The sequence below is a fragment of the Phascolarctos cinereus genome, unplaced genomic scaffold (assembly GCF_003287225.1).
Source record: "Phascolarctos cinereus isolate Bilbo 61053 unplaced genomic scaffold, phaCin_HiC Scaffold_4;HRSCAF=312, whole genome shotgun sequence".
Taxonomy (NCBI): Eukaryota; Metazoa; Chordata; class Mammalia; order Diprotodontia; family Phascolarctidae; genus Phascolarctos; species Phascolarctos cinereus.
The window spans coordinates 697,521,696-697,539,181 of NW_027555847.1; the positions used below are offsets into that span (position 1 = coordinate 697,521,696).

The window sequence follows — 17,486 nt, forward strand, 5'->3', positions numbered from 1 at the left end:
TAGTGGTGAGACACCCACCAGCCTTTAATTCTTGGAAAGAAAGACAGAAAGAAAGGGAGCTTGGGGTGATCAAGTGAAAAGTGGAAGAAGCGCCCCACCCCCCTCCCTTATGTCGCACCTCCAGGGATGTCTCTGACAAGGAGAAAAGAGCCAGGCTTTATTTAGAAGCTTTTGCTGAGCAAACCCAGCACGGGACAAGTCATGGAAAAGGAGAGTTCTCATGGTGGGGATGCCGTTCTTGGCCCCAACCACAGAAAGGTCCGCCAGGCCCAGCTGGCACGTCAGAGCAGCAACCTGCACCCACACAGGCACGCGCACACAGACACATGTATCCTCTATGGGACACAGGAAAGCGCACCAGTGAAGCCAAACTACTTTTATCTTCACATATTCTGATCACAGCTCACCAAGAGACTCTCTAGAGGCACAGGCTCTGGGCTCAGATCACAGCTCCTCCACTTACTACCTTTCTAGGCAGCAGCTTCTCAGACCCTCAGCATCCGCTGTGTTAACAGTCCCTGCCTTCTGAGGCACCTTCTGGGCCCCCAAAGGCCCCCAGGCCCCTTTGGCAGCTCTATCCCCAGGGGGTACCAGGGAACACTTTCCCTGACCCCACCAAGTCCAGAAAAATCCTTGCTGGACTGAGGGATGGGGTTAAATTGTCCAAATAGACCCTAACTCATACTCTCCCTGACAGTTTCACGTGTGCGAAGCATGTTTCCACAAGCAGACCACGAGTTTCTGGAGTAGAGGGACTACGTCCATGGCACAGACTTGGGGAACCAGCACTGACCGGGCTGAAATGGGGGAGAAAAGAGATGAAGTGCTGGGCCTAGAGTCACGAAGACCCAAGTTCAAATCCAGCCTCGGACACTAGCTGTGTGACCCTGGGCAAGTCACTTAACATAGGTCAGCCTCAGTTTCCTTATCTATAAAATGTCATTTAGTCTGACACTCCTTCTCCTCTCATTCCATGGATTCTCTACAACCTTCTCCACAGCCTCAATTTGAATACTTCTAGGGAGGAGTAGCTCACTACCTTTCACAGCAGCCCATCCTATCCTTGAACAGTTCCAAGACTTATAAACAGATGTAAGTTCCTCAAGGACAGGACCTCTTTCTGGTTTTGGTCTTCACTAAGTTGAAATCTGACTCCTTGTAATTTCAAAGAATCACAGAATCTCAAGTAGAAGGGCCTCCAAAGGTCGTCTAGTGCTACCCATGTCTGAATATGAATTTCCTCCCCAACACAGACAAAAGGGAGTCACCCTTCAGATCTGTGTATGGGGGAACCCACTACCCCTCCCAAAGTAGTCCATTACACTTGGGGACAGCCAGAGTCATCCCCACGCCTTTCTCTGCATCATGTCCCTCTAGTTTTTCTCTTCTGCAGGCTAAACACCCCAAATGTCTTCTAACAAGCCTCATATTGCAAGACTTGGGTCATTTCCACCCACTGCTCTACCCTTCGGAGCCACACCAAGTCGGCCTCATCTGTCTTGCATGTGACCCTGGGCCAGCTACTTCTATTCTCTTGGCCTGTTTTCCAACCTAGAAAAAAAGACAGGTAGAGAGAAGGAAAACCTGGGTTCAAATCCTGCCTTTGATACTATATGACCACAGGTGAGTGACAACCTCTCTGGGTCTCAGTTTCCTTATCTGTAAAATGAAGAGTTCAGACTAGATGGACTCTGAGGGCCTTTCAGCTATAAACCTCTGATCCTAATCAATGAAATAACGAACATGTATTAAGCACCTCCTGAGTGCCAGGCATTGTGCTAAGCCCTGTGAAGAGGCTGGGCCTCTGACAATCTCCAAAGTCCCTTCCAGCTCTTATTGCCCCAGAGAAGAAACTCAAACCCAAGTCGTCATTAATGAGTCGGTACTCATCTGTTCCCGTCTCTGAATCACGCTTGGAACTCAAATTTATAGAGCACCTACTAGATGCCAGGCCCTGGAGGTAAAAAGGCAAAATCTCCCGTCCAGATGCGTCTGATTCCTCTAGACTTGCGCACCACACTGTCCATGGGGCTTTCTTGGCAAAGATACTAGAGCAGTTTACCATTTCCTTCTCCAGTTTTCTCATCTGTAAAACGTGGGTAATAATATCACCTACCTCCCAGGGCTTTTGGGAGGATCAAATGAGAAAACTGTAAAGCCTCATTTTACCATGGGGAAACTGAGGCAAACAGAGGTTAAGTGACTTACCTAGGGTCACATAGCTGGCTGAGGCCAGATTTGAACTCAGGTCTTCCTGATTCCAGACCCAGTGCTTTACCCACTGAGCCTACCTGCCCTCTCAGATAGATATCAGTTAATCACTGCCCATGCCTTGGTCCTGGGGCTATTCCTCATTTCACAGTTTTAATCCCTAGGAAAGGTGGAATTTCGAGTATCTCAAACAGATCCCTGGGGGCACGGAGTGGGGCATTAATTCTGAGGATAAGACATCTTGCCGGTTTCTGGCAAATCAGCCTAATTACCTTGGCCATCTGTGTCTAAGGGGCAGCTAGGTGGCGCCATAGTTCATGAAGCACCAGACCTAGAATCAGGAGGCATCTTCTAGAGTTCAAATCTGGTCTCAGACACTTACTAGCTATGTGACCCTGGGCAAGTCACCTCACCCTGTTTGCCTCAGTTTCCTCGTCTGTCAAATGAGCTGGAAAAGGAAATGGCAAACCACTCCAATATCTGCCAAGAAAACCCCAAACGGGGTCACAGAGAGTCAGACGTGACTGAAACAATAACAATCTGGGTATAAGACCAGCCACGGCACGCACCGTGTCCATAAGCCCATCGCTCACACAGGGCTTACCCACTCCAGTGCAGAATGACCAGATCCCCTCCCCTCCCCCACCACTTCCAGAAACAAAGATGGCGGCAGACACATGTGGGTCAGCCTCCTCTACTTGCTTTACTCTCCAAGGCTATTCGTCAGTCTATCTGACTGAACCCAAACTTCACCCCTTGGTCACGGCAGAGCAGAGCACTGACCCGCCCCAGAGAGATGTGAGAGTGTAGCGCATCGCCAGCCGCCATACCGTACACACGCCCCACCTCGCTGGACTCCTTGCCGTGTCCCCCCGGCCAATAAAAGGGGGCAAAAAAGGGAAAGAAAGAGTGGATTGTTCCTTTAAGAAGGAAACTAGAAGGGATGGAGATGACACGTGAAAGGGAGGGTCTAACATGGAACCCAACACAGGAAGGAAACAGCCATGGGGTTGGGGATCAGGAGCCCAGGGGCCTTGCCAGTGACTTACAGTGTGTCCTTGGACAAGTCACTTCTCTTGAGGCCTCTGCTTCCTAATCCTTGACGTGAGGGGGCAGGGCTAGACCATCACTAAAGTCCCTTGTGGCTCTACCAATCTCTAATTCTAGCCGAATCCTGTCCATTATCGCGCCCTGTGATCAGTCCCAAGTGTCACTGAGGACTCCAGAGGACCAAGGAGGGATTTCAAGAGGCCCATGAATTCATATGGAAAATCCATAAATAAGCAAATAACTTCTGTGGGCTGAATAAATACCCTGTTCTCACAGATACATTTAGATCTTTTTTTTCAGTTTGGACTTGTATTTTCAGGAATTTGGAGAGGTGCCCCATAAGGAAATTTCTTCTACCGATGCAGCGTTCCAACAGTTCTCTAGGGTGTTAGTACAGAAAGCTCTAGTTTTAGAGTCCAAGGACCTGGGTTCATATCCCAGCTATGCCACTTACTACCTGTGTGGTCCTGAGCAAACCACCTAAAACGCCCTGGGCCTCAGTCTCCTCATCCATATGATGGGGGTGCAAGGGGTGAAGGACAGGGGGCATGACCTCTGAGGTCCCTTCCAGAGCTACATGTATAATCTCAAGAACCCGACGTAAGCTTCTAGTGTCACACAGTCAGTACGTGTCAGAAGCAGGATCTGACCTCAGATCCTCCCAGTGCTGAAGCCAGCTCTCTACCCATTAGACCATGCTGCCTTTAGCTGGACTGCCATTTTCCAAATGTCCACAGATGCAGTGGGCACGAATAGGATACAAGTTCACTTAAAAGGGTTACCGGAGCCAGGGTCACTCTTTGTCATCAAGCACTTACTGTGTGCTCAGCTCTGCGCTAGGTACTGGGGGTAAAAAAGACAAAATTAGGTTATCCCTGCCCTCAAAGAACTTACGTTCTTTCTCAGGGTGGAATACAGAGAAATCACTACAAAGGACACACAAAATAATAGAGTAATTTTAAGAGAGGGGCAGCTAAGTGGCACAGGGGATAGAGCACTGACCCTGAAGGCAGGAGGACCTGAGTTCAAATCTGGCCTCAGAAACTTAATAGTGCTGTGAGGAGAGGAGGAGGAAGAAGAAGAAAAGAAAGGGGTTGAGAACAATTTAACAATTCGGTGTCTCAGGAAAGACCTCTTTAAGAACTGAAACCTGAGATGCATCTTTTTTTGACCTTTTTTTTTAAGGCAGTTGGGGTTAAGTGACTTGCCCAGGGTCACACAGCTAGTAAGCGCCACGTGTTTGGTCTGAGGCCAGATTTGAACTCAGGTCCTCCTGACTTCAAGGCCGGCGCTCTATCCACTAAGCCACCTAGCCGCCCCTCTGAGATGCATCTTAACAGAGGTCAGAGATTCCAAAAGGCTGGGTGACAATTCTAGACATAGAGGACTATCTATGCTCAGGTTTGGAGATGGTTCATAGAATGGTGTGCAAGGGGAACAGCAGAGAAGCTGGTCTGATGGGAACAGAGAATGATAAGAAACAAAACTGAAAAAGTAAGCGGGAGCTAGGCTGTGGACAACCTTAAGTACAGGGCTGAAGACTGTGACTTTTAAAATTTCATCCTAGAGGCAACAGGGAGCCAATGACTATTTCTGAGTGGGAGAGGAACATGGTCAGAACTGTATTTCAGGAATATCAACCTGGCAGCTATGAAGAACGCAGACGGAGGAGCAGAGTGCTTGGAGGCTGGAAGACCCACCTGGAGGCTCTTACAACAGTCTAAGAAAGTGGTTAAGAGTTTGAACTGGGGGACCTGAGTTCAAATATCTCATCAGACACATGATACTCACTAGCTGTGTGACCCTGGGCAAATCACTTAACCCCAACTGCCTCATAAAAAAAAAAGAGAGAGTCTGAACTGGGGTGGGGAATGTGTGTGTAGAAAGAGGTTGATGCATCCCAGTGATGCTGAACCAAGAAGATGGGGCAGCTAGGTGTCGCAGTGGATAGAGCACCAGCCCTGGAGTCAGGAGGACCTCAGTTCAAATCCAGCCTCAGACACATAGTACTTCCTAGCTGTGTGACTCTAGGCAAGTCACTTAGCCCCAATTGCCTTACTAAAAAAAAAATAGCCTAGAAATGGGGAGCAAGGGAGAGGGAAGAGTTGAGTCTTCATGGATTTACCAGTACAAGCATCATCATGGCGGAGAGGCCCGTGAGTTCATCCTGCTCACAAAGATAGCAATAACTGTTCAGTCTGTGACTGGCCCCAAAGGTCCTGCTACTAACTCAAGGTAGGAGCCACGGCTCAGATCTCCATTCTCAGATCAGTGGCTTTTTTTTCTTTTTAAATGGTTTACTGAAGTTCTAAAACATCGCCACCACTTCCCCACAACTCCCAAGAGAATCCTCCCTGGTGGCAGCACAATAACCATGTCTGAAAACACACACCCCACTCCTCACCCACAGTCCACCACTTCTCTGCTGAAAGGTCAAACGCGTACTTCACCCTCAACCCTCCCAGAGCTCTCTCCACCACACCAGTGATTCCCACCATTTTTCTTATCAAAGACTTCCACAGATTCCCCATGACGACAGCAGATTTTCTGTTGTTGTTTTTTGGTCTTTTCAGTTGTGTCTGACTCTTGGTGACCCCGTTTGGGGGGTTTTCTTGGCAAAGTTACTGGAGTGGGTTGTCTTTTTATTCTCCAGGTCCTTTTACAGATGAGGAAACTGAGGTAAACAGGCTGAAGTGACTTGTCCAGGATCACACAGCTAGGAAGTGTCTCAGGCTGGATTTGAATTTGGGTCTTCCTGACTCCAGGCCCAGTGCTCTATCCACTGTGCTACCTACCTGCTTTATTTGTCCTAATTAGCACCTGCTGATTGAGAAAATCCATGATGACAAAAAGTGACTCTGAATTCAGGAGAGCTTTTAAATTAATTAATATGTTATTAATCGCAACAGCCTCTACAGACACTTGAAAATGACACTGTGGGGTTGTGGATAGAGTCAGGAAGACCTGAGTTCAAATCTTGTCTCTGACACATAACAGCCGCAGGAATGACACTGGGCAAACCCCTCTTCCCCTCAATATCCCAGGAAGCACTCTCAAGGCCAGTAAGTAGCTCATCTGCCTCCAGGAAAGGAGTTTTCTACATGGGGAAATCCCAGGTCGGGATGAAAACAAGTACATAAATGTGCAAGGTGTGTGTGTGTGTGTGTATTCACCTACAGAGGGCTGGCTGCTCTTTTACGATCCTTAAAAACAAACCCTCTGTGCCTCCCAAGGGGCCTTGAGCTGAGGGCTTGGGGCCCTGGGCACAATGCCCCCTCTGTCTCAGCGCCCAAGGCTGAGCCACACACTCCGCCTTCTTCCCCTGTGCCCCACATTTAGACACAGGTAGGATTCTAGAACTGGAAAGACCCCTTAGAAATTCCAGATTCATCATCTGGTGCTGAAAGGAGACAGAGATAATAAGAGCTAGAACTTACAGAGCACTTTAATTTTCTCTACGTGCTGCATGTATGGTATCTCTCTGGATCCTTACAATGGTCCTGGGAGGTAGGTGCCATCATAACCTCCATTTTACAAATGAGGAAACTGAGGCCCACAGGGGTGAAGTGACTTACCCAGGGCCACGCAGTTATTAAGTGTCTGAAGCAGGATTTGAACTTGGGTCTTCCCGACTCCAGGCTCATGCTCCCCACCTCACCACCTAGCTGCCTTACAGGCCAAACTGTGGTAGGTGAAAGATGAACAAAGGTTTGAGTTTCCAAGTATACTGATTTACCAAGCAATGCGGGTCCACTGCCCAACTAATTGGGACCAGTCGCCTCCTCAGCTTTGGTACTGGACCCCAGATACAAGGGGAGACAGATTTTATTACATTAAAAACAATTAACCAAATAACACCAATTAATTAACAGAAAGCAACCAGGATACAAAATTAGGTCATCTGATTTCTAACTGGAGGAGGGAGAGTGAACAAGTACAATCAGAAAAGAAGGTGGAAACTAAAAATAAATTAATTAAATAATCTTTTTTTTAAAAAAAGGGAAAAACAAAGAAAAGGAGGTGGAATCTCAGAAAAGGAGGTCCCTCTCCCCACTAATGGACTCAGTGCCAGAAGGGGCCTCGGGGGTCACCTAAAGCAACCTCTTCCTCTTCTAGCTCCCCGAGGGTCAGGGCCTTATGTGTAACCGGTGCTTAACACAGTGCCTGGCACACAGCACCCACTGAATAAACCTTGCCTGGCTGGAGGCTCTGCTCGTCCCTTCTCAGATTACACAGGCATTACTCAGCTTTCAATAGGTGGACAGCCCAGGGGGCAGCAAGGACTGGTTGATTTTTTTGTCTTTGTTTAATGATTGATTGATTGATTATCCAGGGTCACAAAGGTCACTCGAGTTCCTCGGCCCCCCAAACCTGGGCTCACGAGGCTGCTTTAGCGCTTTCTCTAAATGAATCGATTCCATCACAAATGTCAAAACTGTTCATTGTTACCAACTCGCCCACGAATGTGGAAGAAAGACAGTGAACCACCACAGCCCCCCTGCACAAGAGGAATGTGAACGCTTCTTCCCAGCTCCTTCCCTACTAGCTGTAGGACATGAGTGAGGTATTTCATGGGAGCCCAGCCCTTCCCACTTCCAGAGCCGCGGACCACACGTCTCCCTTAGGACAACCCCCTCGTCCCGAGGCCCCGGTGGCCTGCAGTACCTGGAGCCATTGCTAATGAGGATGCTTTCCCGGATGGTGAGCGTGCAGTAGTACCAGACCAGCAGAAAGTTGAACACTTCATCGGTTACTCTAGGGCAGAGAGAAGCGTGTTGGGTGAGGAGTCTGGCTCCAAGACTTCCGGGGGCGGGGGGGACACACACAACATGGCAGAGGGAACCTTGAAAGGCCCTGGCTGAATGAGTCTCTCTTTCTCTTCTCTTGGGGGAGCCAAAGAGTGACCAGCAGGGAGGCCCATTCAGCTGAGACGATGGGCACCCGCTCTACCAAAGCCCTCATGTTTCCCAAGATCACAGATCGAGAACTCAAAGGGCCCTCAGGGGATGCCGAGCCCACCTCCTTCATCTGACTGATGGGGAGTCACTTAATATCGCAGGACCACAGGTTTGGAGCTGCAAGTGACCTCTGAGGCCATCTAGCCCTACCTCTTAATTTTACAGATGAGGAAACTGAGGGCCAGATCTGAGTCTGGGCCGCACCAGCCCTTGGCCATCATATATTAATTAGCGTGTATATAGCACTTTAAGGACTGCCCAGTGTCAAACTCAAATACAAACAGAGCCCTGCTCCCACAATAGAAAAACATAAAGCAACATTATTTATGTTGCACTGCCTTTTTAATTATTTCGTTTAAACTTTTCCCACTTATATTTAAATCTGATTGGGAAGCTTTGCTGGCCTGAGTTTGACATCTCTGTTTTATATCTATTGTCTCATTTGAGGCTTACAACAATCCTAGGAGGTGATATTATTCCCATTTTACAGATGAGGAAACTGAGGCAAACAGGGTGAAGTGACCTGCCCTGCCAGCATCTGAGGCTGGATCTGAACTCAGGACTTCATGACCCCATCATCAGCACTCTACCCTCTGTGCCACCTAGCTGCCCCTAGCTCATAGTAGGTGCTTAATAAATGCTCAACGACTGATTGACTTTTCCTCTCTGGTATGCAGTTGACCTTTTCGTAAAAACAGGAGGCTGGATTAACTTGCCTCTGAGGTTCCTTTCAGCTCCCTTTCTGCAACAGGGAAAGCATCTGGTCGAGCCCAGGATTAGGGTTGGACATTCAAGTTGTCAAAACTCTTCACTGAGGGGCAGCTAGGTGGCACAGTGGATAGAGCTGCAGCCTTGGAGTCAGGAGGACCTGAGTTCAAATCTGGCCTCAGACCAAACTCTTGATACTTACTGGCTGTGTGACCCTGGGCAAGTCACTTAACCCCAATTGCCTCATATAATAAAATTTTTTTAAAAAAAGAGAACTAAAGAAAAAATCTGTGTCAACATATTGGGTAGGTTTTCTGTGACAGATTTATGGAAGGTCACAGATAAGAACCACAGGACAGAAAAGCCTGGCAGAGGAGGGCTGAAATGTGTATCATCAAAGGGCATGCCCACATAGCAGAGATCATCGGTCCATCCATATGTCCCCCATACCTGAATGAGTGTCTTTTTTAACAAACACCTCCAATAAGGGGTCGATCATAAAATGTATCTGCCTCCTTCTGCTGAAGAGGTAGGGGGTGGGGACAGGTGAGGGTGGGAGTGAGGGCTCAAATATGGCAGCATGGTCCTCTTATTCTCCAGGTCTTAGAGGCAACCCCATCTGGAAAGCATTTATAAAGGGCCTACTATGTTCCAAGCATGAGAGGCTGTGTGATCTGGGACAAGACACTAGACACTGCAGGTCTCCTCTGCTGGAGGAAGTTCCTGACCAGGAGGCTCTCTCCCCCTCAATGAAATTCAAGGTCTGATATCATCCCATGTGCCGGCACTGGCCTAGGCACTGGAGACACACACAAAGACCAAAAACAAAAAACCAGTCCCTGCCCTCAGGGAGCTTATGTTCCTCTGGTGGAATGCAACACATACAGAAAGAAGTATAAATATGATCATATGAGGAGGCAGAGAGAACTAAGAGCTGGGTGGAAGGAGTACTGGGGCATAGATAATGGAAATACTGGACTGGAAGTCAAATGAAGATCTGGATTCAAATCCTACTACATTCACATATACTAGCTGTATGATACTGGGCAGGTTATTTCACCTCCTGTTTTGGGCCATTCAGGAACTCAGTTTCTTTATCTGTAAGATGAAGGAGTTGGCAAAATGATTTCTAAGCTCCCTCCTGGCTTTTCTAAATCCACGAACCCTCCAAGTATCAATGTAGGCCCCAAACCCTGGAGCAGAGCTGGTGGCAAGGCTGGAGATGAATAATTTATTTGGTAGATTACACTGGGATGGGTAACCAGGCCTCAAACCCACCCACCGCAGGAAAGACAAAAGCCCCATCTCTGCCCCACCCACCCGTGTCCTAGATCACTCCCTTCCAGAGTCCCAGACAAGCTCAGGCCTCCCTAACCTTCCTCCACTCTTCCCACTGCCCCGCCCCCGCAGGGACACTTCCCCACCCCAGGCCTCTTACCGGTAATGCAGGAAGAATCTACAGGCTATGGCTCCAAGCAGGAAGATAATGGTCAAGTAAAGTTTGAATTTCTCATACTCGTCCTTGTAAGCAAACCTGCAAAAACAGCCAGGCCAGGATTAGAGGATCAGAACCCTCAACGTGCCATGCTCCTCCCTGATACCAATGCAGCCTCTCCCCTCCCTCCTGGCAAGGGCTAGAAAGGCGCTGGCCCAGGAGCTGGGTTCTAGCCCTCACCAGCTGTGTGACTGTAGAGTGGTCTCCTCACCTGCATCACAGGGCCTCAGAACCCATCCAGCCCAGATCACACCCAAATGAGAATCCCTTCTATGACATCTCCAATGAGGGGTCAACCATAGAATTCACCTGTCTCCCTTTGCTGGAGAGGTAGGAGGCAGGGGGCTGCAAATATGGAACGTGCTGCTCATTCAGCACAGCATGGCCTAGTGTCTGGGGTATTTGACTGGAAGCCCAGAAGACCCGAGTTCAAATCCCACCTCAGCTACCTTCCTTCTCTTCCACCTTGTCCACGGGGAGAGGGACAGGAATAATAAATACCGAGCCTGCTACGTGCCAGGCACTCTGCTAAATGCTTCGTTATTTCATTTGATCCTCATGACAGCCCCGGAGAGGCAGGTGCTATTGTTATCCCCATTTTACAGATAAGGAAACTGAGGTAGAGAGCAGTTAGGCGATTTGTCCAGGGTCACGCAGCTACTAAGTCTCTGGGGTTGAGTCTGACTCCAGGCCTGGAACACGATACAGAACATCCCGGAACTTAAGGAAAAAAAGCGGGGGTGGGACACTCGAGGAACAGACATCCATTCCAACCCTTGCCCCCAGATTAAAGCCTGGTGTTAACAGCAGGAATCAATGAGGGCAAGACCAGAGAGGATCACACACTGCACCGCTCCCCACACTTTAACCTACTAGTCAAGCGCCTGGGACCTCACATAAGGACAAGGGTCCAGAAACTCAATGTTTCCTGTTTCAACACAAATTCCAAGGTCCACTTTTCACAGGACCCAGTGTTCTGCCTTTTTGGTCTGCACACACATTTAAAGGGAACCTGGCATCAGGGGGGCTGGAGGCCTGGAGGGTTAACCACACACAAGGGCTTGGAGTGTACATTCTACTCAAGGAATGCCTTGTCTCCCGGGCCTCATGAGGGAAGGCCGTGGTCCCAGCTCCACAACACAGGGGACAGACTCTAATGCAGAACTAGGATCTGTGAATCTGGTTTTTTGTGATATAGGGATAGCTGCATTTCGATATAATTGGTTTCCTTTTTAATCTTACATATTTTATTTTATGCATTTGAAAACATCATCCTGAGAAAGGATATGCCCATGGGTAAGTCACTTAAACCTCTTAGGGTCTTTGGCTTTCTCATCTGTAAAAGGAGGAAACTGGACTGGATGGGAGGCTTTGCTGGGGGGTCCTAGGGAATCCATGACTGACACAGAAAAGGTACAGGAGCCAGACATACTCACTTGGCCTGGTTACTGAGGAGGGTAACGTTGACATTGCCCAGGACCAGACTGAGATACAGCCTGAAAGAGAAGCAAAACAGAGAATCAGTGAGGCGCCTTTCAAGGCACAACTCAAGTGCCCCCCCCTCCCCACGAGACCTTTCTGGACTGCACCCCCCATCTAAGTCACTGAAATACTTAATATTATAATTCTGAAATTACTTTGTGATTATTTATTTGTGCCCATGTTGTTTCCTTCTTCCCCATAAAATGTAAGCTTCTTGAAGGCAGGGATAACTTCATTTTTGTTTAGCCCAGTGCCCACATATTTTGGGTTTTTTGGCTAGGCAATGGGGTTAAGTGTTTTGCCCAAGGTCACACAGCTAGTAAGTGTCAAGTGTCTGAGGCCGGATTTGAACTCACGTCCTCCTGACTCCAGGGCCGGTGCTCTATCCACTGCACCACACAGCTGCCCCCACACATTTGTTTTTTAATCAGATCTATGACTTCTTCATTCCTGGTGGGGAATCCCTCTACCAATGCTACCTGGCATAAGACTTATTGCACATGGCTAAGTGATTTCCCCAGGATCACATGGCTGCTGGTGCTGGAGGCGGGAGCTGAACCCAGGTCTTCGTGACACTGAGGCCAGATCTCTATCCACTACACCAGGCTGCCTTTAACCCAGCCGCTGTGTGGCCATGAGCAACTCACTTAACCTCTCTGAAGCTCTGGCTTACGGCAGACATTAAGTGCTACTTTAATGAGTAAATGCCTAGATGTGGAATGTAAGCTCCTTGAGGGCAGGCCTATTTCATTTTTGGCTTTGCATCTCCAGTGCCTGGAAGATTTCTTTGGCCTGAATCTAGGACTTCTCCTGAATAGGAACTCTTGACGTGGAAACTTGGACCAGAGTAGGCCGGCATCTTGTTTACAACTTTCGGCCTCAGAGAGTTCCCTAGGACGTTAGGTGACTTGCCCACAGTCACGCGGCCAGCATGCGTCAGAGGCCGGATCTGAGCCCAAGTCTTCCTGACTCCAAGGTTGCTTCTCTAACCATTAAGCCTGGCACAGAGTAAGCCCGTGAGAAATGTTTGTGGAAATGAACTGACTCATCTCTCCTAGAGCAGGAGGGAGAAGAGGACAATAGAGGGACAGAAGCGTAAACCTTGGGGCAAAGGGCTGATCACAAAGAGAAAAGAGGAAAGTGCAGGTGCCGGTATGGTGCGGAGGGCAGCACATCGACCAGGAATCAGGAAGTCCTGGGCTCAACCCCTGCTTCTGTTCCATGACCACCCTTCCCTTGGACTCTGCTTCCTGATCTGTCAGCCAGCGCTAATCCCACCTGTGGCACTGACCTCCCAGGGTTGTTGTGTGGAAGAATGATGGAATGTACTTTGGAGTGGAGGGGGGTGGGGACAGCTCAGGACCATGCATCCCGGCTGGCCAGACTTCTGACAGCTGCTCATGTGAGCCATTTGGCTCCCACAGGGATTAGCTCACCCTCCTTCCATCTCCCTTTCCCCTTCAAACCCCTACACCCACGCAAACAGGGCTCCTGGCTGCTTCCCAAGCTTATCTGGAATTGGCTGAGACTATTTGCTGTACCTGGAAACCCACTAAGTGGGACATTAGAAAGAGCCCTGGCTCCGGACCCAGGTTCAAATCTCACCTCTGACTTGCCACCTGTGAGACCCTGGGCAAGTCACTTCTCCTAGGCCTCAGTCTCCTCCTTTGTAAAATGAGGTTTGACAAGATGGCATCTGAGGTCCCTTTCAGCTCTAAACCTGAGCCTTCTCCAAGGGCCTAACGGTTCTACTCCTCATTGCTACTTACTGCCTGTGTGACCATGGGTAAGTCACTTAAACCTGTTGGGGCCTTTGGCTTTCTCATCTGTAAAATGGGCTGGATGAGACCTGAGGTCCCCCCAGCTCTCAATCTTATAATTCTCCTCCTTGAATACCTTCCCTTGTCACCCCGCCAGCCAGCCAGGCTTGCCCCGATTGCCACGCCCCCAGCTCTCTCAGGACACTCTAGACAATCTCTGCTCTGTCGCAGTTCTAGACTGTCTCAATTATCTGTGCATTTCTCATCCACCCAGATGAACTAGAAGGCTCTTTGAGGGCAGAGGCTATACTTCTGTTCTATCTCTGTGACCTCAGCACCTGGCACAGTGCCGGCGCACAAAGATATTAAAAAAAAAATGCTCATTGGAATGAATGCTATCCCTTCTGGAAGGCAGGGGCTATTTAACTGTGGCCTTTGTATTCTCAGGACGTGGCACACAGCAGGTGTCTAGTAAATGCTTCTTTAGTTGAATAAACACAATGCTGGTTCCTCCTAAAACCCTAACTTTCTGGGGGAGCCCTGTACATGGACACACAGACACTGTTGAGGAAAGCTAGAGCATTATTATGCAAAACATCCACGAAAACGGTGAATGCATAAAGTTGCTTGGAAAGGTATGTAAGGCTAAAAATGGATGATTTTTTATCTGTTAAAATAAACAGATTTTATTTTAGAGATGTAAACTGTATTTTTCAGAATACAGAAAAGGCTACATGGGGCCTTAGAACAGGGAATGTCAGAGCTGGGAGGGGCCTCAGAACAAGGGATGTCAGAGTTGAGAGGTGCCTTAGAACAGGGAATGTCAGAGCTGGGAGGGACCTTGGAGATAACATTTAGTCCAAACCCTTCATTTCCCAAATGGGGATACTGAGGTCCAGAGAGTTAATTTCCCAGGGTCACAAGCTAGTTATAATCATCAAACTAGAGTTATAAAGTCGATTGCTTTAAAAATCATGCAAATGTATACCTTTACTAAAGCATTTAAGAAGACAATCAAGGAAATATAAGTGGGATGAACCGACTCAGAATCTGGCCAGGCCAAAGAGGCACCACTGCCTCCTTTTATGGCAAAGATGACATCTCAGTTCACTAGGAACAGGATGTCAGGGTTAAATGCCTACCTTACTAGCCCTGGGAGCTTCCTAAATGGTACCTTCCTAAAGCACAAGGCTAACTATGTTATTCCCCTGGTCAAGAACCTCCTTATTACCTCTAGAATAAAATAGAAACTCCTTAGCTTTATATTTTAGCACCACACCTACTGTAGCTGCTAAGGGACCAGACCCTTCTCAACCAATTAATCAATAAATATTTCTAAGAGTATTTCTTAGTATTTCTGTTCTTAGCATTTCTATCTATAAGAGGTTATGCTAAGCACCAGCCAATGATAGTTCCTGTTCTCAAGGATACCTAAATTTAGAGTAGACACCAAATAAATACTGCAGTGGGGGGATGGGAAGGAACCAGGAAGGGCCTCTTGAAGGAGGGGGTACTTGAGCTGAGACTTGAAGGCACTGGGTTGAGAGTGTGGATGACTTAGGGCAGCCCTCTCCCCACTGCTGGAAAAAGAACCGAAAGTTCCTGTCTTAATGATGCAAGCATTGGCTTTGGCTCTGTAAATGACAACATATGGTTTGTGAAGGCATATGTTCAAACCTCCAGTGGTTGGGGGTGAGGGAGGGAATTTCAGGAATAAGGGACAGCCTCTGGGAAAACCCAGAGGCAGTCAGTCAAGTCACCAAGCATTTTTCAAGTACTTACTATGTGCCAGGCACTGTGTTAAGCATGGGGGGGAAAGCCAGGCACCTCCATGTGGGATGGGACGTAATCTTAGAGGGAAGGAAGTAGCAAGTGGGGGAAGACTAAGAAACGACTCCTGCAGAAGGGGGATCTCAACTGACCTGCAGCCAGGAAAGCCTTGAGTTGTACATGTGGGGCAGCAAGAAGGCCAGTTTGTCTGGACCATAGAGTTTATGATGGTCAGCCTGGAAACACAAGAGGCCTGGAGCCAGACTACGAAAGACTGTCTTTCCTGGCTCCGCATGTGACCTCACAAACTTTCTGCCCCAGACAGTTCTGAGAAGGCAGAGATATCAATCTGCCTGGGGCCTCCTTAACTGGCTAGTCTGTCCATCATCTCTCCTGCAGCACTAGGGCTGGCCAAGTCTAGGGAAGCAACCAGAGGCCCCCACCCCTGCACCTGTGGACCCAGACCCTCCCCACGGCCCATTGCCCCCTACCCGTTTTTCTTGGGCAGGTAAGCTTCCATGTCAAAGAAGATATTCTGCCGTTCCTTGATGCTGGCACTCATCTGCTGAATGAGGTCGGCCTCTTCACAGTTGGCATGCCGTTTACACCTGTTGTTGAGATGAAAAGGGAAAGGGGTGGGAGTGTTGGCTCAGCTAGCTGCCAGCACGTCTAGACTCTTCCAGGTCTGGGCATGCAAAGGCATCTCCACCATCTCCCTCACTTAAAGCTTAGAGTCAGGCTTCTTAACCATGTGATAGAGAATAAAGTACACTCACTCTAGAATCAGAGGCCCTGAGTTCAAATCCTACCTCTGACACTACCTGTGTGACCTCAGGCAAATCACCAACATGAGCCTGGGTTTCCCCATATATAAAATGAAAGGGCTGGACTAAGATGGCCTCTGAGCGCCAACTCTACATCTATGAGCCTTCCTTCTGCCTCAGTTTACCTTCTGCATAATAGAGACAATGGAATCGACAAGCATTTATTAAACATTTCCTGCGTGACAGTAATTAGCGATACAAAGCCAGAAGCAGACTCAGGGAGACAGTCCCTGCCCTCAAGGAGCTTATGTTCTACTTACAATCAAACCTGCAGCATGATACTCATGGGAATGCCATGTGGATTAACAAGAGGGTAAGTACTTGGAAGTAAAAGCTCTATAATAATACGTGGTCTGGGTGTCCTTCTTAACAAAAACTCTTCCCCCAAACTGGAAAAACAGCTCAGAGGGCACACCCTCCTCCTGGAGGGCAAGCAGCATGACCTCTACCTTGCATTAGACTATGAGGCGCTATGTGAATGTTTCAGGAATTAATGAATGCAGAACAATGCGTTCACAAACCACATGCTGTCATTTACAGAAACAAATCCTATGCTTACATTATTAAGATAGGTGCTTTCAGTTCTTTTTTTTTCAGTAGTGGGGAGGGGTTGCACTAAGTCATCCACACTCCCCTGACAGAGTCTCCCTTGCAACCAAAGGGCACTTGTTTGTAAATCGGGGGTCTAGATGAAGAAAAGGAGACCCAGAGAACTGAAGGCACTTGCTTGCCCTCCCTCCGCAGTAAACAGCAGAGCTGAGATTCAAACCCAAGTCCTCTGACTCCAAATCCAGCTCTCCCATGATGATACACTGCCTCCCCTTCCCAACTCCCTCACTCCCAGGAGAGCTAGAGTTTTCCAAACAGCTGGAACATAAGTATGTGGATCCCTTTACTCTGGGCCCAGGAAACCTGCTGATTCAAAATATTGGCTGGTGTCATAATTATCTACCTGTGTCATATCCTGCATTGTCTGGGTGCTCTCTGAAAGCACAGCCACAGTCCTACCAGGGCCTAGCACAGTGCTCTGCATACAGTAGGCATTCAATAAATGTTTACGTAGTCGGAATTACAACAATGGCAGCTGACTTTTACAGAGTACTTAGGGCATTTGAAAATGCCAGAGGAGGCAGTTTGGTACAGCAGAAAGCGAGTTGAATGGGGAATCCAAGGACCTGAGTTCAAATCCTATCTCTGCTATTTATTAGCTGTGTGACCTTAGGTGACT

General features: G+C 48.4%; 1 protein-coding gene across 1 annotated transcript in view; it reads right to left on the minus strand.

Moving 5' to 3' along the window:
• TMEM120B (transmembrane protein 120B) overlaps positions 1-17,486 on the minus strand; it is a 44,911-nt gene that overhangs the window by 7,135 nt on the left and 20,290 nt on the right. Inside the window, exons 3-7 of the mRNA XM_020970276.2 lie at positions 15,926-16,042; positions 11,859-11,918; positions 10,366-10,461; positions 7,927-8,016; positions 1-30 (exon numbers count right to left, since the gene is read on the minus strand). The exon at positions 1-30 is cut by the window's left edge and continues 36 nt beyond it. Of these exons, the coding sequence (XP_020825935.1) occupies positions 1-30; positions 7,927-8,016; positions 10,366-10,461; positions 11,859-11,918; positions 15,926-16,042 (393 nt within the window). The remainder of the gene's footprint in view (positions 31-7,926; positions 8,017-10,365; positions 10,462-11,858; positions 11,919-15,925; positions 16,043-17,486) is intronic.